The sequence below is a fragment of the Hylobates moloch genome, unplaced genomic scaffold (assembly GCF_009828535.3).
Source record: "Hylobates moloch isolate HMO894 unplaced genomic scaffold, HMol_V3 SCAFFOLD_5, whole genome shotgun sequence".
Lineage (NCBI taxonomy): Eukaryota > Metazoa > Chordata > Mammalia > Primates > Hylobatidae > Hylobates > Hylobates moloch.
In genome coordinates this window covers 84289313-84309827 of record NW_026652280.1, presented here as the reverse complement: position 1 = coordinate 84309827, position 20515 = coordinate 84289313, and the positions used below count along the sequence as shown (strand labels likewise).

Here is a 20515-nt window from a genome sequence, read left to right as displayed (position 1 = left end):
TGCATACACTCAAGGTGCACCTCACAACGTTTACTAATCACAAAGGGTGCTATAGTTTGAATGTTTATGTTTCTGTCCCCTCCAAAATTCATGTTGAAACTAATTGCCAATGTGATAGTATCAAGATATGGGGCCTTTTTTTTTTTTTTTTTTTGAGACAGGGTCTTGCTCTGTCATCCAGGCTGGGGTGAAGTGGAGCAATCTCGGCTTACTGCAACCTCCACATTCCGGGATCAAGAGATCCTCCCATCTCAGCCTCCCAAGTAGCTAGGACTACAGGCTCGTGCCACCATGCACGGCTAATGGGATAAACCTCTTATAAAAGAGGCTTCATGCATTGCTCTGCCCCTTTTTTTGCCCTTCTGTTCCTCTGCTTTGTGAGGACACAGAGTTTGTCCCCTTTGGAGGATGCAGCAACAAGGTACCATCGTAGAAGCAGAGAGCAGCCCTCACCAGAAACCAAACATGCCGGCACCTTGATCATGGACCTCCAGCCTCCAGAACTATGACAAATAAGTTTCTATTGCTGCTGGGAGCAATGGCTCACGCCTGTAATCCCAGCACTTTGGGAGGCTGAGGTGGGCGGTTTATGAGGTCAGGAGTTCAAGAGCAGACTGGCCAACATGGTGAAACCCCGTCTCTACTAAAAATACAAAAATTAGCCGGGTGTGGTGGCACGTGCCTGTAATCCCAGCTACTTGGGAGGCTGAGGCAGGAGAATCTCTTGAACCCGGGTGGTGGAGATTGCAGTGAGCTGAGATTGTGCCATTGCACTCCAGCCTGGGCAACAAGAGCAAAACTCCATCTCAAAAAAAAAAAAAAGCTTCTATTGTTTATAAATGACCCAACCTTGGGTATTTTGTTATAGCAGCAGAAACAGACCAAAATAAAGGGGAAAAGAGTAAATTGACAGCGGAGAAGCCTGGGAGACACCACATGATCAAAGTTAGTATCACCAGTATTATAAGGCATGTCAACATCATGTGCCATGTACTATGAGGCTCTGAGAAGGGCACAATTCACTGCTCTAGTATGCTTGTCGAAAATGAATAACTTCAGACTGAACATTACAAACATCACATAAACACAAAATAATTAAGGAATGTTCCATGAAATAATTGGCTGGTACTCTTCAAAAGTGTCAAATTCATGGAAGAAGAAGAAACCAGAGGCCAGGTGCAGGGGCTCACGCCTCTAATCCCAGGAGTTTGGGAGGGCAAGGCAGGCGGATCGCTTGAACTCAGGAGTTTGAGACCAGCCTGGACTCCTGGACAACATGGCGAAACCCCATCTCTACAAAAAATTAAAAAATTAGCCAAGCGTGGTGGCACGTGCCTGTAGTTCCAGTTACTTGGGAGGCTGAGGTAGGAGGATCGCCTGAGCCCAGGGAGGTTGAGGCTGCAGTGAGCTGTGATCAGGCCACTGCACTCCAGGCTGGGCGACAGAGTGAGACCCTGTCTCAGAAAAAAGAAAGAAACCTGAGAAGTTGTCCCAGAGTGGAAGAGACTAAGGAGACACGATGCCTGTGGCAGACAGCCTCCAAGGTGGCCCCTGAATCAGCCTGGGGTTCATGGAATTGGGTTGACCTGTACACCAATAGGATATGATGGAAACACTGCAGTGTGGTTTCTCAGGCTAGGCCATCAGAAACTTTGTAGCTTCCTTACTTTCTCTGAGAAATCTGTTACGTTCTCTGGGAAAAGCAAGCTTCCTGTCATAAGGCCATTTAGGCAACACTGTGGAGAAGCCCGCCTGGTAAGACACTGAAGCTCCTGCTGCTGTGTGGGGCAACATTTTGCATTTTTTTTTTTTTTTTGAGACAGAGTCTCTGCTGCCCTGGCTGGAGTGCAGTGGCACAATCTCAGCCCACTGTAACCTCCACCTCCCAGGTGCAAGCAATTCTCCTGCCTCAGCCTCCTCAGTAGCTGGGATTACAGGTGTGCACTACCATGCCTGGATAACTTTTGTATTTTTAGCGGAGACAGGGTTTCACAATGTTGGCCGGGCTGATCTCAAACTCCTGGCCTCAAGTAATCTGCCCACTTAGGCCTCCAGAAGTGCTGGAATTTCAGGCGTGAACCACTGCACCCAGCCTTGGGGCACCATCTTGAAAGCAGATCTAGTCCTAGTGAAGCCTTCAGATGACCCCAGCCAGGCTGGCCTCATGACTGCTACCTAGTCAGAGACCCTGGCAGACCCAGCTAAGCAGCTCCCAAATTCCTGACCCACAGAAACCAGGAGATAAGAAATGTTTGTTGATTGAAGCTACTACATTTTGGGGTAATTGTTACACAAGAATGAATGACCAATAGAGCAATTACACAAAATCCAGAATCTTGGATTGGAATCTAGACCAGGAAAAGGACATTAGTGGGACCACTGACACAATTAAAATAAGGTCTAGGCCAGGCACAGTGGCTCACGCCTGTAATCCCAGCACTTTGGGAGGCTGAGGCGGGTGGATTACCTGAGGTCAGGAGTTCGAGACCAGCCTGACCAATATGGTGAAACCTCATCTCTACTAAACATACAAAAAAATTAGCTGGTGTGGTGGCATGCGCCTGTAGTCCCAGCAACTTGGGAGGCTGAGACAGGAGAATTCCTTGAACCCGGGAGGCAGAGGTTGCAGTGAGCCGAGATCACGCCACTGAACTCCAGCCTGGGCAACAGAGCAGGACTCTGTCTCAAAAAAAATAAATAAGTGAATAAATAAATAAATAAATAAGGTCTGTAATGTTAGCTAATAATATTATATCAATTCTTAATTTCCTGGCTTCAATAACTGTCCTATGGTTGTGTAAGATGTTAGCATTAAGAGAAGTGTGGTGGAAACTATACAGGAACTCTCTGCACTGTTTTTGCAACTTTTTATTAAGCCTAAACTTATTTCAAAATAAATAGCTTTTAAAAAAAGAATGGCAAAATATACCTAATGAAAGTATAAGGAATTAAATAAAGATGAGAACAGAAATTAACAAAATTGAAAACACAATGGAATTAGAAAAGTCAAAATTTGGTTCTTTGATAAAACCAATAAAACTGACAAACCTCTGGCAAGATTGATTCTGAATAATTTTTAAAAGAGAAAGCACAAATTAATAATAACAAGAATGAAAAAGGATATATAACTCCTTTTTAGATGTTAGATAATAAAAATATGAGGATATCATGAACAACTTTATGCCAACTTTTTTTTTTTTTTTTTGAGACGGAGTCTTGCTCTGTTGCCCAGGCTGGAGTGCAGTGGCGCAATCTCGGCTCACTGCAAGCTCCGCCTCCCAGGTTCCAGCCATTCTCCTGCCTCAGCCTCCCGAGTAGCTGGGACTACAGGCGCACACCACCACACCCGGCATTTTTTTGTATTTTATTTTTAGTAGAGACGGGGTTTCACTGTGTTAGCCAGGATGGTCTGGATCTCCTGACCTCATGATCCGCCCACCTCAGCCTCCCAAAGTGCTGGGATTACAAGGGTGAGCCACTATGCCCGGCCTGCCAACTTTTATAGTTATATTTTATGTAAGGAATACAAATTAATTTAATACAAGTCAAACACCCCTAATCTGAAAATCTAAAATCTAAACTGCTCCAAAATCCAAACTTTTTAAGCACTGATATGACATATATAAAATTACATTCAGGCAGGCCGGGCGCAGTGGCTCACGCCTGTAATCCCAGCACTTTGGGAGGCCAAGGCGTGCGGATCACGAGGTCAGGAGATCGAGACCATCCTGGATAACACGGTGAAACCCTGTCTCTACTAAAAATACAAAAAAATAGCCAGGCGTGGTGGCAGGCGCCTGTAGTCCCAGCTACTCGGGAGGCTGAGGCAGGAGAATGGCATGAACCTGGGAGGTGGAGTTTGCAGTGAGCCGAGATCGTGCCACTGCACTCCAGCCTGGGTGACAGAGCGAGACGCTGTCTAAAAAAAAAAAAAAAAAAAAAATTACCTTCAGGCTATGTGTATATGAAACATAAATGAATTTTGTGTTTAGACTTGGGTTCGTTCCCAAGAAATCTCATTATATATGCAAGTATTCAAAAAAAAAGTCTGAAACATATCTGATCCCAAGCATTTCAGATGAGGGATACTCAACCTGTATATTCAAAAAGTTTGTAGAAAAATTGAATTAAAAGATAAAAATAAAAAAATATAGGCCGGGCGCGGTGGCTCATGCCTATAATCCCAGCACTTTGAGAAGCCGAGGCGGGTGGATCACAAGGTCAGGAGTTCAAGACCAGCCTGGCCAAGATGGTGAAAGCCCATGTCTACTAAAAATATAAAAATTAGCTGGGCACAGTGGCAGGCGCCTGTAATCTCAGCTACTCAGGAGGCTGAGGCAGGGGAATCGCTTGAACTCAGAGGACAGAGGTTGCAGTAAGCTGAGATCGCGCCACTGCACTCCAGCCTGGGTGACAGAGTGAGATTCCGTCTCAAATAAATAAATAAATAAATAAATAAAAATAAAAATAAAAATAAAAAAATATAAACTTTGATTCTCAACATAACCTCCAACAAGATTAAGACACTTTTGTAAGCAATGGTATCATTGGGTCCATCTCTTTAGAAATGAGGATCCTGGGAATTTAACCATGTCAACACAGTTTTTTTTTATATTAACTAAAGAAAAATGGGTGCCCTCGGCTGGGCATGGTGGGTCACACCTGTAATCCCAGCACTTTGGAAGGCCAAGGGGGAGGATCACTTGAGGTCAGGAGTTCAAGACCAGCCTGGCCAACATGGTGAAACCCCATCTCTACGAAAAATACAAAATATTAGCTGGGTGTGGTGGCGTGTGCCTGTAGTCCCAGCTATTCAGGAGGCTGAGGCAGGAGAATCACCTGAATTGGGGAGGCAGAGGTTGCAGTGAGCCAAGATCGTGCCACTGCATTCCAGCATGGGTGACGCAGCGAGACTCCATCTCAGAAAAAAAAAGAAAAATAGGTGCCCTTTAAAGATTTTTTTTTTTCTGAGCCAGGAGCGGTGGCTCACGCCTGTGATCCCAGCACTTTAGGAGGCCAAGGCGGGCAGATCACAAGGTAAGGAGATCCAGACCATCACGGCTAACACGGTGAAACCCTGTCTCTACTAAAAAATACAAAAAATTAGCCGGGCGTGGTGGCAGACGACTGTAGTCCCAGCTACTCGGGAGGCTGAGGCAGGATAATGGCGTGAACTCAGGAGGTGGAGGTTGCAGTGAGCCGAGATCACGCCACTGCACTCCAGCCTGGGTGGCAGAGCGAGACTCCATCTCCAAAAAAAAAAAAAAAAAAAGAAAAAGAAAAAAAAAAAGTCATAAGGAGCCAAATCCAGACTGTAAGGCAGATGCCTAATGATTTCCTATTGAAACTCTCACAAAATTTACCTTATTTGGTGAGAGGAATAATCAGGAGCACTGTCACGGTGGAGGACTCTCTGGTGAAGCTTTCCTGGGGGTTTCTCTGAGAAAGCTTTGGCTACTCCAAACACTCTCATAATAAGCAGATGTTGTCATTCTTTGTCCACCCAGAAAGTCAACAAGCAGAATGTTTTGAGCATCCCCATAAACTGATGCCATCACCTTTGCTCTTGACTGGTCTGCTTTTGAGTTGAATGGACCACTTCCATCTCTTGGTAGCCATTCCCTTAATTGTGCCTTGTCTTCAGGATCCTACTGTGAAAGCCATGTTTCATCTGTTACAATTCTTCAAAGAAATGTTTCAGGATCTTGATCCCGCTTGTTTAAAATTTCCATTCAAAGCTCTGCTCTTGCCTGCCAACTGATTTGGATGCAATGGTTTTGGCATCCATTGAGTGGAAAGTTTGCTTCACTTAAATTTTTCAGTCAGAATTGTATAATTAAGGTGGCTTAGTGTTGGCTATCATTTCTGCTGTTAATCATTGGTCCTCTTCAATTAGGGCACCAATAAGATTTTTTCCTCACAAATTGTTGCGGATGATCTGTTGCTGCACACTTCATCTTCAACATCATCTTAGCCCTTCTTAAAATAAGTTACCTACTTGTAAACTGTTGATTTCTTTGGAGCATTATCTCTATAAACTTCATAAAGCATCAGCGATCTCTTCATCCTTCCACCCATGCTTCACCATAAATTTCATCTTTGTTCTTGCTTCAGTTTTAACATAATTCATGTTCCTTCCATAGGGACTATTTTAAAACTGATGTCTTATCCTTCTTAGTGTCTCAAACTAGATCCTGTTCAGACATTTAAAAAATTTTTTTTATTTTTTATATTTCTCTATCTTTTTTTTTTTTTTTTTTTGACACCGAGTCTTGCTCTGTCGCCAGGCTGGAGTGCAGTGGCGCGATCTCGGCTCGCTGCAACCTCCGCCTCCCAAGTTCAAGCGATTCTCCTGCCTCAGCCTTCTGAGTAGCTGAGACTACAGATGTGCGCCACCACGCCCAGCTAATTTTTGTATTTTTAGTAGAGACGGGGTTTCATCATGTTGGCCAGGATGGTCTTGATCTCTTGATCTCATGATCTGCCTGCCTCGGCCTACCGAAGTGCTGGGATTACAGGCATGAGCCACCGCGCCTAGCCCTTTTTTTTTTTGAGATGGAGTCTCACTCTGTTGCCCAGGCTGGAGTGCAGTAGTGCATGCGATCTTGACTCACTATAGCCTGGTCGACAAGATTGAGACTCTAACTCAAAAAACAAAAACCAAATAACAAAGTGCATAATGAGGATTTGGCAGGGTTAGTGGGCAGGCTAGAAGCAGATCATACAGAAACCAAATGTCCCCTTAGAAAGGCCTTTGTCAGATTAGCAAGCCCACACTGGTCACTGAGCATCTGTCCCAGCCTCCTCCCAGCTGGCTGCCTGGACAAGAGAGGCTGGAACGGTTTAAAAAAAAAAAAAAAAAAAAGCAGCATGGGTTCCAGATATTCCTTCCACAGTTTCTTTCTTTCTTTTTTTTTTTTTAAAGACAGAGTTTCACCCTTGTTGCCCAGGCTGGAGTGCAATGGCACAATCTCAGCTCACAACTTCTGCCTCCCATGTTCAAGTGATTCTTCTGCCTCAGCCTCCTGAGTAGCTGGGATTACAGTCGTGAGCCACCATATCTGGTTAATTTTTGTATTTTTAGTAGAGATAGGGTGTCACCATGTTGGCTAGGCTGGTCTCAAACTCCAGACCTCAGGTGATCCACCCACCTTGGCCCCCCAAACTGCTGGGATTACAGGCATGAGCCACCGCACCTGACCCAGGCATTAAAAAAAATTTTTTTGGCCAGGCGTGGTGGCTCACGCCTGTAATCTCAGCACTTTGGGAGGCCGAGGCAGGTGGATCACGAGGTCAGGAGATCGAGACCATCCTGGCTAACATGGTGAAACCCCGTCTCTACTAAAAATATAAAAAATTAGCCAGACATGGTGGCGGGGCCTGTAGTCCCAGCTACTCGGGAGGCTGAGGCAGGAGAATCCGGAAGGCGGAGCTTGCAGTGGGCCGAGATCACACCACTGCACTCCAGCCTGGGCGACAGAGTGAGACTCCATCTCAAAAAGAAAAAAAAAAAAATTTAATTTGTAATAGAGACAGGATCTCACTTTGTCCACCAGGCTGGTCTTGAACTCCTGGGCTTAAGTGATCCTTCCACCTTGGCCTCTCAAACTGTTGGGATTACAGGCATGAGCCACCACACCCAGCCCCAGACATGTTATAACAAGTCAGTATGAGTTTATTTTGGTACCAAAAAATTTTGAAATTCATGCATTGTTTTTTCATAAGATGCATTTTCCATGAACTTTTTGAAGAGCCCTTTTATATTTAGATGTATATAAAAATGAACAAGACCTTATAGAAAAATATAGTGTACCAAAACTAAAACAAATAGAAATAGAAACCCTGATTAGTCCTATAACATTAAACAAATTGAATAAGTAGACAAAGTCTTACCACAAAGAAAACTCCAGCCTATATGGCTCCACCAGTAAGATTAACCAAATATTGAAAAAACAAATAATTCTATCTTGTATAAATTCTTCCAGAGTATTGAAAAAAAGAAGGATCTCCCCTCCACATGTCATAAGGGTAGTGTTCTTGACATGAAAACGTTATGGAGACTGCATGAGAAAGAAATACTGCAGGCTCATAAACACAGATGGAAAAATCCTAAGCAAATTATTAGCAAAATGAATCTGGTAATATATAGGAAGAGAACACAGTGTGCCCAAGCTGGATTTATTCTAAAAATACAAGGTTAGAGATGAGAAAATTGATGAATCTGATTTGCCCCCTTAACAGATTACAGGAGAAAATTGAACAACCTCAAGGACTGCAGAGAGTACATCCTGCCATGTGCAGTGAACTGGACCCCACAAGTGCATATCACACCATGTAGTAGGGGGCTTGAGGCAAGGAGCAGCAGGAGAGGCAGTGGCGGCGCAGAAAGTCTTTTGGGCCAGTTGTTGAGACAGCATCTAGAGTTTGGGAGCCTTATCTGGAATGTGTCAGCTTTGCTCTAAATAAATAAAAATTACCCCACACTTTGTGGTTTAAATGAAAAAAACAATTTACTATCTCACAGTTTCTGTAGATCAGAAATGTGGGAGCATTAACTTGGAGGTTCTGCCTCACAGTCTCTCATGAGGTTTTCAGTCAAGATTCTGGCCAGGGCTACCATCTTCTGAGGGTTTGTGTGGGGCTAGAGGATCGCTTTCCCAGGTAGCTCACTTACACGGCTGTTGGCTGGGGGGCCTCAGTTCCTCACCACGTGAACCTGTCTTCAGGGCTGCTGAGTGTCTCATGACATGGCAGCTGGCTTCCTCCAGAGCAAGAGATCCAAGAGACAGTGCAGACAGGAATCCAAAGTGTGTCTGTGCCAGCTCTCCTAGGTCTCTCACCATCACTTTCATTGATTCTATTCTTTAGAAGTGAGTCACTAAGTCCAGTTTACATTCGGGGGAGGGGAGCGAGACTCCGTGTCTTGAAAGGAGGAGTATCAGGCAGGGCACGGTGGCTCACATCTGTAATCCCAGCACTTTGGGAGGCCAAGGCGGGCAGATCATGAGGTCAGGAGTTCAAGACCAGCCTGACCAACATGGTGAAACCCCATCTCTACTAAAAATACAAAAATCAGCCAAGCGTGGTGGCACGCACCTGTAATCCTAGCTACTCAGGAGGCTGAGGCAGGAGAATCACTTGAATCCGGGAGGCAGAGGTTGCAGTGAGCCGAGATTGCGCCACTGCACTCCAGCCTGGGCGACAGAGCGAGACTCTGTCTAAAAAAAAAAAAAAGAAAGAAAGCAAGGAGGAGCATCTAGAATGCATGGGCATTCCTAAAACCACCTCACCTGGGAGTCTCAAGTCCTGGTTGAACCATCCTACTTGATGCCTGTACTGGAAGAAGAGGAAATCAGATAGCCAGAGGATTGTTTCACTTTCAACTCAGCTACAAAACTCCTTGGCCATTCATGTTTCCTGGCAATCGCACTGCAGATGTCTAGAAACTTCGCATTTCCACTTTTTTTCTTACAAAAATGTCATTCAGAATCACATTTCCACTTTCTGAGGTAACTAATCACACCCTCTCCTCTCTCTGCAAAGCTCCAACATGCCTTCTTTCCCTTTTTCTTTTTCTTTCTTTGCTTTGAGACAGGGTTTCACTGTCACCAAGGCTGTTTAGTGCAGTGGCTCGATCTCTGCTCACTGCAACCTCTGCCTCCTGGGCTCAAGCCATCCTCCCACCTCAGCCTCCTGAATAACTTGGACCACAGGTGCGTGCCACCAAGCCCAGCTAATTTTTTGTAGAGACAGGGTTTCGCCATGTTGCCCAGGCTGGTCTTGAACTCCTGGGCTCAAGCAATCTACCCTTGAACTCCTGGCCTCCCAAAATGCTGGGATTAAGGTGTGAGCCACTGCGCCCAGCCTCTTTCCCTTTTTCTTCTCCTCTATTTTACCTGAATCTGCACCTGTACACACTTTCTCTGCCTCCTCTCCTACTAGAATGGAGCGGCCATCTTTCTCCTCCTTTCTTTTTTATTTTTATTTTTTTATACAGACAGGGTCTCACTATGTTGCCCAGGCTGGTCTCAAACTCCTGGGATCAAGTGATCCTCCTGCCTCAGCCTCCCAAAGTGCTAGAATTATAGGCATGAGCCACCACGCCCAACCTCTCTCTTCCTTTCAAAGCTTCTGGGTCCTCCTCTTCTGCTCGCCTCCTCTCCCTTCTTGATTTCTCAAAGTCATCACTTCTCTACATGCTTCCTGGTTTATTTTTTGTCTTTAATATTCTGTAAGCTTCATAAGGGAGGGACTTTTTCTATTTCATTTGCTAATACATTCACAACACTTAGAACAAGACCTGGTTCAAGGTGGGCACTGGATAAATACTTGGGTGAATAATCGAGTGAATGAATGGGAAGAGGGAAACTCCACCCATTCTAGCTGGAAGGAAAAATGAAAAGGCAGGAGGAGCAAGTGTGAGCGGTAGGAGAAAAGGTATGTGCTCTGAATTTCCTGCACTGGGCAAGAGTCTCATGAGAGCAGGTGTCTTTTTGCTCACCCCGGAATCCCAGCACCCAGCCCTGAACCTGGCACATACTGTGTGCTGATTGCCCAACCTGTACCTTAGTGCCCCAGCCCCTTTCTTTGTACTAGTCTTGGGTGATCTATGTTGCCCATGGATCTGTCCCCAGCCTGCCCCTCTATCCTACTTCCCTTTCTCAGATGCTCAGGCCAGCCTGAATTGAGTCCTAATGTGGCCTCACTGCCTGGCTGCCCGTGCCCTGGCAGAGGGAAGAGACATCAGCCTCCAGTCCCTGCTCTGCCCTCCGAGGACACCCAGACTCGAGACAACTGCCTAGGGTGGCAGCCTGCCAAGGGTCCTGAGGTGGCTGTTCCCTGGCTTTGCACAGAAACTGTTGGGAATGACTCAGCCCCGAGACACTGCTTCGATAGGAAGAAGAAGTCACCACAGGCCCTCACTGGAGGTGCAGCGCAGTGTCAGGGAAGTAGACAGAGTGCCTCCCGGCCACACGCCAGCAGGGTGACTCTGGCTGACTTTCTTAGCCTCTCCGAACATCTGTTTTCTTTTCTTATTTTTCTTCCTTTCTGTAACCTCAAGAATATCTGTTTTCTCAGTAATAAAATGGCTAGTTGCCATGGGGATGAGAAAATGGACCTGTTACAAAGCGTGGGGGTTGAGAGAAGGGCTGAGGCCACCCTGTCTGGGCTTAAGTCTTTTTTTTTTTTTTTTTTTTTGAGAAGGAATCTCGCTCTGTCACCCAGGCTGGAGTGCAGTAGCACAATCTTGGCTCACTGCAACCTCTGCCTCCTGGGTTCAAGCAATTCTCATGCCTCAGCCTTCCAAGTAGCTGGGGCTACAGGCATCCACCCCCAATGCCCGGCTAATTTTTGTATTTTTAGTAGAGATGGGATTTCACCATGTTGGCCAGGCTGGTCTCGAACTCCTGACCTCAGGTGATCCACCCCCTTGCCCTCTCAAAGTGCTGGGATTACAGGCGTGAGGCACCGCACCCGACCTGGGCTTAAATCTTGACTTTGTCTTTCCCTATTAGTTGGGCAAACCTCAGGCAAGTTACTTAATCTCTCTGAGCCTCAGTTTCTTCATCTATGAAACCGATATGATAATAGTACCTGACTCAGAATTGACATAAAGGTTAAAACTGTAACTGCCCAACATAAGGGGTGTGTGAGTTATTCAAACTATCACAGCGTATAAGTGGTAGTTATTTTTATTATTGTCAGCCCTGCCCTGAAGGATGTCACAGCCACAGAAGTGATTACAATGCAGGGTCATAGGGGCTGTGTTCACATAGGGACAAATGCTGTAGGCACCATGTGGTGGGGAGAGACTCACTCAGGTTCATGGCTGATGCTGGAAATGTCTAAGGGTGTGCACTAAGAATTTTCCAGACAAAGAAGAAAGGGAAAAGCATGCTACTTTATATAGGTTTGAGCAAAAGTGAAGATAGCTAGGCTGAAGAGGCAAGCAGAGTTTGGGGAATGAGACAAGTTAAGTTTGACCACAATACAAAGTGCATGATGAGGGCCGGGCACAGTGGCTCATGCCTGTAATCCCAGCACTTTGGGAGGCCGAGGTGGGTGGATCAGCTGAGGTCAGGAGTTCGAGACCAGCCTGGCCAACATATGAAATCCCATCTCTACTAAAAATACAAAAATTAACTGGGCATGGTGGCAGGTGCCTGTAATCCCAGCTACTCAGGAGGCTGAGGCAGGAAAATTGCTTAAACCGGGAGGTGGAAGTTGTAGTGAGTCGAGATCACGCCATTGCATTCTAGCCTGGTCGACAAGAGTGAGACTCCGTCTCAAAAATAAATAAATAAATAAATAACGAAGTGCATGATGAGGATTTGGTGGGGTTAGGAGGCAGGCTGGAGGCAGATCATGCAGAAATCCAAATGCCCCCTTAGAAAGGCCCTTGTCAGATTAGCAAGCTCACACTTATCACTGAGCCTCCTCCCAGCTGGCTGCCTGGACCAGAGAGGCTGGAACGGTAAAAACAAAAAAACAAACAAACAAAAAAACGCATGAGTTCCAGATATTCCTTCTAGTTTTTTTTTTCAGACTGAGTGTCACTCTTATTACCCAGGCTGGAGTGCAGTGGTGTGATCTCGCTCACCACAATCTCCGCCTCCTGGGTTCAAGTGATTCTCCTGCCTCAGCCTCCCAAGTAGCTGGGATTACAGGCATGTGCCACTATGCCTGGCTAATTTTTTATTTTTAGTAAAGATGGGGTTTCTTCATGTTGGTCAGGCTGGTCTTGAACTCCTGACTTCAGGTGATCCGCCCCCTTGGCCTCCCAAAGTGCAGGGATTATAGGTGAGAGCCACCGTGCCCAGCCTCCTTCCACGGTTTCAATCATGTGAGACTTACATTTGGAACCAATGTAAGGGAGACAGGTAGCAGCCCTCGGGCACTCCTTCTGCTCCTGTGGTTCCAGCAGGGATAGTAAGGCTGGGCCCACTGCACTGTGGAGCTTTGCAGATTCTGGGCTTGCAGCTAGTGTCTCACTTGAGCAGCTGAGTATGCACTGCCTGTGACATGCCACTCCAAGTAGATCTGCCAGGGACCCTTCCCAGGAAATTATTTATAACAATTCTGGCAGAGATGGCTTCTCATCCTCCTTGAAGCTGCTGGTCTCTGAGTCCCTGATTCTGCCACAGCTCATCACTCTAGACCTGTCAGGCTTAACACAATTCACTTATCCAACCATTCAATCATCCATCACCCACTTAGACAATCCAATCTTTTTTTTTTTTTTTTTTTTTTTTTTGAGACAGAGTCTAACTCTGTTGGCCAGGCTGGAGTGCAGTGGCGCTATCTTGGCTCACTGCAACCTCGACTTCCTGGGTTCAAGCGATTCTTCTGCTTCAGCCTCCTGAGTAGCTGGGATTACAGGCGCACATCACCATACCTGGCTAATTTTTATATTTCTAGTAGAGATGGGGTTTCATCCTGTTGGCCAGGCTGGTCTTGAACTCCTGACCTCACTCAGGTGATCCGCCTGCCTCGGCCTCCCAAAGTGCTGGGATTATAGGTGTGAGCCACCACGCTCAGCCCAATCATTTGTTGACTCACTTCTTCAACACTCCCTGAGTTCTTATTCTGTAGCAGGCCCTGGGTCTGGGGCCGAGAACAGAGAGTCAAATTAGATTAGGGCTGTGAAACAAGCCACTCTCAAACCTAGAGGCTTATGACAATAACAATCATTTATTTTCTTACCATTATGCAATTTGGGCAAGGCCTGGTTGAGACAGCTCTTCTTGTGCCTCCAGCTCCATCCTTGGAGCTGGAGGACCCTTCAAAGATGGTGCGCTCCAATGGCTGGCAAGTTGATGTTGGCTAGAGCTATTTATTTATTTATTTATTTATTTATTTAAATTCCCCAAGCCAATTGGATGGTAGGACTAGAGCTTTTCATTCCCTATTTTTTTCATTTTTAAACTTTATCTCCCCTTAGGGGTACACTGTTCCTGGAGGTACTGCAATGCTAGGTAAATGTGTGGAGTGGGTGGGGCAAGCTCCTATTCCATCTCTTAGTTCCAAAAATCTATTTAATATAGATTGTGTCCTCGAATACAGGACATATCAGATATTAAACTGATAAAACAGATACTACACTTGATCCTACCCAAAAGGCTGAGAATGGAGCTTTGATTCTCCTCTACATGGGCCTCCCCACAGGACTGCTTGGGCTTCCTCACAGCATGGTGGCTGAATTCCACCATGAATTCCACCAAGAAAACAGAGGCTGCCAGTTCTGTCTTAAAGGGTAAGCCCAGAATTGCACACAGCATCATTTCCACCATATTCTACTGGTTCAAAGCAAGTCATAGGCCAAGTCCAGAATTAAGGGGGTGGAGAAGTAAACCCCACCTTTCCATGAGGGAAGGGATAAGGAATTTATGAGCATTTATAATCCACAAACCTAACTAGGAGTGCAGTTTCATGCTGCTTGGATTGAGGAATTGACTGATTGGTTGGATAACTGACTGGGTTTGATTAACACAAACTAAGGATTATTTCTCATTATATCTGTTTCCGCATGGTGGGCCTTTTCTGGAGTAACTAACACTGCAGAAAAGTGGCCTTGTCCCACTTTCTCTCACTCACCCCTCCCAAGAAGTAGAGAAGAGACTTTTCTTGGTGAAGTTGTTAGAAGCAACTATGTATGGGACCCAAAGTGAGGTAGGAGGCAGCTCTCGATTCTGGAGGTGGGGCTGGGACACCAGAACAAATTGAGGACTTGCTAAAACAGGGATGGGGTGGAGGCAGTTTTCCGTAAGACACACCCACCAGTGTGCCATGTCAGTTTACCATTGCCATGGTAATACCTGGAAGTTACTGCCTCTTTCTGTGTTAATGACCAAATGACTCAGAAGTTACCACCCTATTTTTAGAAATTTCTGCATAATCTGCTCCTTAATTTGCATATAATTAAAAGTGGGTATAAATATGACTGCAGAACTGCCTCTGAGCTGCTACTCGGGGTAGCCCTGGTGTACAAGGAACAGCACATCTGCTGATGTTGTGCACTGCCACTTCACTAAAAGTGTCTGTGTAACAGCACTGGCTTACCCTGGAATTGTTTCCCGGACAAAGCCAAGAACCCTCCCAGGCTAATCCCCTATTTGGGGGCTTGCCTACCCTACATCGAAAGAAGGAGAAACCTTTGGGAGCAGAGTGGGTAAGTCTGTGCAACTCTGGGACGGGTACAGGGACTTCAAATGGCATTTTCTCAACAACTCTATTGGTTACAGAAGTAACATTTTTTTCTCTATCATATATGTCTGTTTTTCAGATGGTACTAAACTTGGGCAGGGAAGGACAGGGTGTTATGTTGTATGCCCTGTAAAAACCCTTGCTCTAAATCTGTCACATACTTGGCGCTCAATAAAAACATGTTAAATGTTAACTAAAAGAATGTTGACATCAGGTGTGAGAGGTTTTCTTCTTCTTTTTTTTTTTTTTTTTTTTGAGATGGAGTCTCGCTCTGTCGCCCAGGCTGGAGTGCGATGGTGCGATCTTGGCTCACTGCAACCTCTGCCTCCCGGGTTCAAGCTATTCTCCTGCCTCAGCCTGCCAAGTAGCTGGGACTACAGGCCCGCGCCACCATGCCCAGCTAATTTTTGTATTTTTAGTGGAGACGGGGTTTCACCATGTTGGCCAGGGTGATCTCGATCTCCTGACCTCGTGATCCCCCCGTTTCAGCCTCCCAAAGTATTGGGATTACAGGCGTGAGCCACGGCGCCCGGCTGCGAGATTCTTCAAGCAGTCACTATATCAACAGACACAGATGTTTCCCTTTCTTCATACGATGAAGCTCAGGGATCCAAACCTCTTCGTAAAGCTAAAGAGGCACTATTGGTACCCGTTGGAATAGCAGGTTTTGCAGCACTTGTTACATATGGATTACACAAATTGAAGAGCAGGGGAAATACTCAAATGTCCCTTCATCTGATCCACATGCGTGTGGCAGCCCAAGGCTTTGTTGTAGGAGCAATGACTGTCGGTATGGGCTATTCCATGTATCGAGAATTCTGGGCAAAACCTAAGCCTTAGAAGAAGAGATGCTGTCTTGGTCTTGTTGGAGGAGTTTGCTTTAGTTAGACGTCTCATTATTGAAGTTATGTGTTATTGTGGAAAATAAACTATTTGAGTGGGTTTAGATGGTAACACGGCATTTTGAATATTGGCTTCCTTTCTTGCAGGCTTGATTTGCCTGGTGACTGAATTACTAGTGACTAGTTTACTAACTAGGCCATTCAAGGAAATCAAGTTAGCATAAAAGAAACATGTCACCTAAATGCACTAGATGGTGTTGAAATGTCCACCTTCTTCAATCGTGAAGATGAACTTAGTTCTAAAGGAGATAACAGGCCAACCCTGAAGTACTCCCAGTTTGCTGCAGGATCTCACATGTTTTGGATGTTATATAAGAGTCCTATTTGCCCCAGTTAATTTAACTTTTTTCTGCCTGTCTTGTGGACTGGCTGGCTCTTTCAGAACTCCGTCCAAAAAGTGTATGGAATATAACTTGTAAAGCTTCCCACAACTGACAGTATCTATGTGTGTGTGTTTAAACCAAATCTAGAAAGCTTACATTATAGCTGCATAGTAGTGGTATTTATTAAAGAATCACAGTTGTAAACATGAGAATAACTTATGGATTCGAGTTCAGTTATTTTGTAATTGCAGAATTATATTTTTGCTGCTGTTATAGCTGAATAATTTTTAAATGTCATCTTGAGATAGAAATATGTATTTAAGCACTCATGCAAAGGTAAATGAACACTTTTTATTTATTTATTTATTTTTGGAACGGAGTCACGCTCTGTCACCAGGCTGGAGTGCAGTGGTGTGATCTCGGCTTACTGCAACCTCCACCACACGGGTTCAAGTGATTCTCCTGTCTCAGCCTCCTGAGTAGCTGGGACTACAGGTGCACACCACCATGCCTGGCTAATTTTTATACTTTTAGTAAAGACGGGGTTTCGCCATGTTGGCCAGGATGGTCTCGATTTTGACCTCGTGATCCACCGGCCTCAGCCTCTCAAAGTGCTGGGATTACAGGCATGAGCCACCGTGCCCAGCCCAATGAACACTTTTTAAATGTGTGCACTGCTTATTTTTTCCATAAGAATTACAAACATTAAACTAATCAAATTACCTATAATGGAATTGATTAATGACTTATGAGCAAGCTGGTTTGGCCAGACAATATACCCAAACTTTTATAAACTATAGAATGTTATTACATTTGTGAAATTCTCTTGTCTAACCTGAATTTACATTTCATGGTGATAACATTGTATAAGTACTGTTGTTAAAGTAAGTGACCATCTCAAAAAAAAAAAGAATGTCAACATCATTCTGACAGGACAGGAATTTGGACAATGTAGCTTTTACTTATTCATTCTTCCACTAATGCATTCATTCAGCAGATAGTCAAATACCCTGCAATTAGCTTGTGGATCTCTCTACCATGAGACTGAAAGCTCCATAAGGTCAGGGAATGTATTTTGTTCTCCACAATGTCCTCAGAACCTGGCCTGGGGCCTGAACACAGTAGGCCCTCAGTAAATGTTTGTTAATTGAAGGAATGAGATCAGAGGCAAGGGAAGTCCAAAGGCAGTCTAGACAGACCAACAGACAGACAAACTGACCTCATGTGTGGTCAGTCCCACATCCAATGCACACTTCTTGGTGGGGGGTCATTCAGGGAAAGTTGGAGGGTCTGGCCTCCCAGGCTGGAAGTACCTGGAGTGTTCCACCATGGAAGAGAGAGAATAGTTCCTCATTTTCTCTTTCATGGAGGGAGAATGTGAGAATCCAGATGTTGTTGTCAAAAATGTTGAAAAACTTTAAGCCGAACGCAGCAGCTCATGACTGTAATCTCAACACTTTGGAAGGCCAAGGCAGGTGGATTGCATGAGCCAAGGAGTTTGAGACCAGCCAGGGTAACATGGCAAAACCCCATATCTACAAAAAGTACAAAAATTAGCCAGGCACGGTGGCGTGTGCCTGTAGTCCCAGCTACTCTGCAGGGCTGAGGTGGGAAGATCACTTGAACCCAGGAGTTTGAGGCTGCAGTGAGCCCTGATCATGCCACTGCACTCCAGCAGCCTGGGTGATAGAGCAAGACACTGTCTCAAAAAAAAGCCTGGTGTGGTGGCTCACATCTGTAATCCCAGCACTTTGGGAGGCCGAGGCAGGTGGATCACAAGGTCAAGAGATGGAGACCATACTGGCCAACATGGTGAAACCCTGTCTCTACTAAAAATACAAAAAATTAGCTGGGCGTGGTGGCGGGCGCCTGTAGTCCCAGCTACTTGGGAGGCTGAGGCAGGAGAATCGCTTGAACCCAGGAGGCGGAGGTTACAGTGAGCCGAGATCACGCCACTACACTCCAGCCTGGGCGACAGAGGAAGACTCCATCTCAAAAATAAAATAAAATTAAAAAATACTTATCAGTTCATGTTTTCTGTTGTGTCTTAGGTCAGTTTTAGGGCATCTTTTATTTTCTAGGAAATTGTCTATTTCTCCTAAATTTTCAAATGTATTGCCATAAAATTGCACCTACTGCATTCTCATTATTTTTAAATTTCTGCTGTGTCTGTGTCTGTTTATTGCTGTTTTCATTCATTATATTATTTGCTTGTGCAAACCTTATTTTCTTGACCAGTCTCTCTGGAGATTTGTCTATCTTATTAGCTTATTCAAAGAGCCAGCTTTCAACTTTGTTGTATTCTATTTTAACTTTATCTATTTTCTTTTTTTTTTTTTTTTTAGACAGAGTCTCGCACTGTTGCTCAGGCTGGAGCACAATGGCGCGATCTCAGGTCACTGCAACCTATGCCTCCTGGATTCAAGCGATCCTCCTGCCTCAGCCTCCCCAGTAGCTGGGATTACAGGTGCCCGCCACCACGCCCAGCTAATTTTTTGTATTTTTAGTAGAGATGGGGTTTCAACATGTTGGCCAGGCTGTTCTCAAACTCCTGACCTCATGATTCGCCTGCCTCAGGCTCCTAAAGTGCTGGGATTACAGGCGTGAGCCACTGCGCCTGTCCTCTATTTTCTTAATTTCTATTTTGTCTTTGTTATTTCCTTACCTTTTTTATTGATGTAATTAACATACCACAATTCATTATTTTAAAGTCTACAATTCAGCCAGGTGTGGTGGCTCATACCTGAATCCCAGCATTTTGGGAGGTTGAGGCGGAAGGATCACTTGAGGTCAGGAGTTCAAGACCAGCCTGGGCAACAGAGTGAGACTCTGTCTCTACTAAAAATAAAAAAAAATTAGCCAGGCATGGTGGCATGTGCCTGTAGTGTCAGCCACTTGGGAGGCTGAGGTGGCAGGATCACTTGAGACCAGGAGTTCCAGGCTGCAGTGAGCCATGACCGCGCCACTGCACTCCAACTTTCGCAACAGAGCGAGACCGTGTCTCAAAATAAATAAAGTATACAATTCAGTCGTTTTTAGTATACTCACAAAATTGTGCAAGCATAGCCACTATCTCCTCAAGAACATTTTTATCACTCCTCAAATAATAAACCCCATACCAATTAGCACTCAGGCCCCATTCCCCATGCCACCAGCCCTTGACAACCACTAACTACTTCTGTCTGTGTGGACTTGTCTATTCTGGACATGTAACATAAGTGCAGTGATATGAATGCTTTTTTCACTGAGCACAGGGTTTTCAAGGTTCATCAATGTTGTAGCATGAAGCAGTACTTCATTCCTGTTTACGGCTAAATAATACTCCATTGTGTGGATACATTACATTTTGTTTAGCCATTCATGGACATTTGGGTTGTTTGTACTTTTTGGCTATTATGAATAACGCTGCTACGAATGTTCTTGTACAAGTGTTTGTATGACCAGATGTTTTCAGTTCTCCTGAACATATACCTAGAAGTAGAATTTCTGGGTCATATGGTAATTTTATGTTTAATTTACTGAAGAACTGCCAAACTGTTTTCCAAAGCATTTACACTATTTTACATTCCCACCAGAAATACATAAGGGTGCCAATTTCTCCACATCTTGCCAACACTTGTTATTGTTGGTCTTTTTTTATCATGATGATTTTAGTGGGTATGAAATCATCTCTCTATGATTTTGATTTACATCTCCATAATGAACAGTGATGTTTAACATATTTTTTGTGCTTATTAACCATTTTCTTTTCTTTTTCTTTCTTTTAGAGATAGGGTATCTCTCTATCACTCTGGCTGGAGTGCAGTGGCATTATCTTAGGATCATAGCTCACTGCAGCCTCGAACTCCTGGGCTTGAGCAATCCTCCCACCACAGCCTCTTGAGTAGCTGAGACTACAGCCACCTGCCACCACACCTGGATAATTTATTTTTTGTAGGAGGGGGGTCTCACTATGTTGCCAAGGCTGAGAGGATTGCTTGAGCTCAGGAGTTGGAGACCAGCCTGGGCAACCATGGCAAGACTCTGTCTCTCTACAAAAAATACAATAAACAAACAAACAAATAAAAATTTAAAAGACAGACCTAA

General features: G+C 44.9%; 1 protein-coding gene and 1 non-coding gene across 2 annotated transcripts; one reads left to right on the top strand and one right to left on the bottom strand.

The window, feature by feature from the left end:
• The first annotated feature begins 13708 nt into the window (after nt 1-13708).
• On the top strand, nt 13709-16044 carry LOC116467887 (HIG1 domain family member 1A, mitochondrial-like). Its single transcript, XM_058439708.1, has 3 exons — nt 13709-13809; nt 13943-13961; nt 15745-16044. Exons 1-3 carry the CDS (start codon nt 13709-13711, stop codon nt 16042-16044), a joined length of 420 nt encoding a protein of 139 aa, XP_058295691.1.
• Nucleotides 13940-14133, bottom strand: LOC116470131 (U2 spliceosomal RNA). The gene has a single exon (XR_004248546.1). It is a non-coding gene; the product is annotated as a U2 spliceosomal RNA (small nuclear RNA).
• Nucleotides 16045-20515: the final 4471 nt, after the last annotated feature.

Bases quoted from the DNA above. Each gene is read 5' to 3' on its own strand.
- LOC116467887 (XM_058439708.1), top strand. From the start codon at position 13,709: ATGCAATTTGGGCAAGGCCTGGTTGAGACAGCTCTTCTTGTGCCTCCA.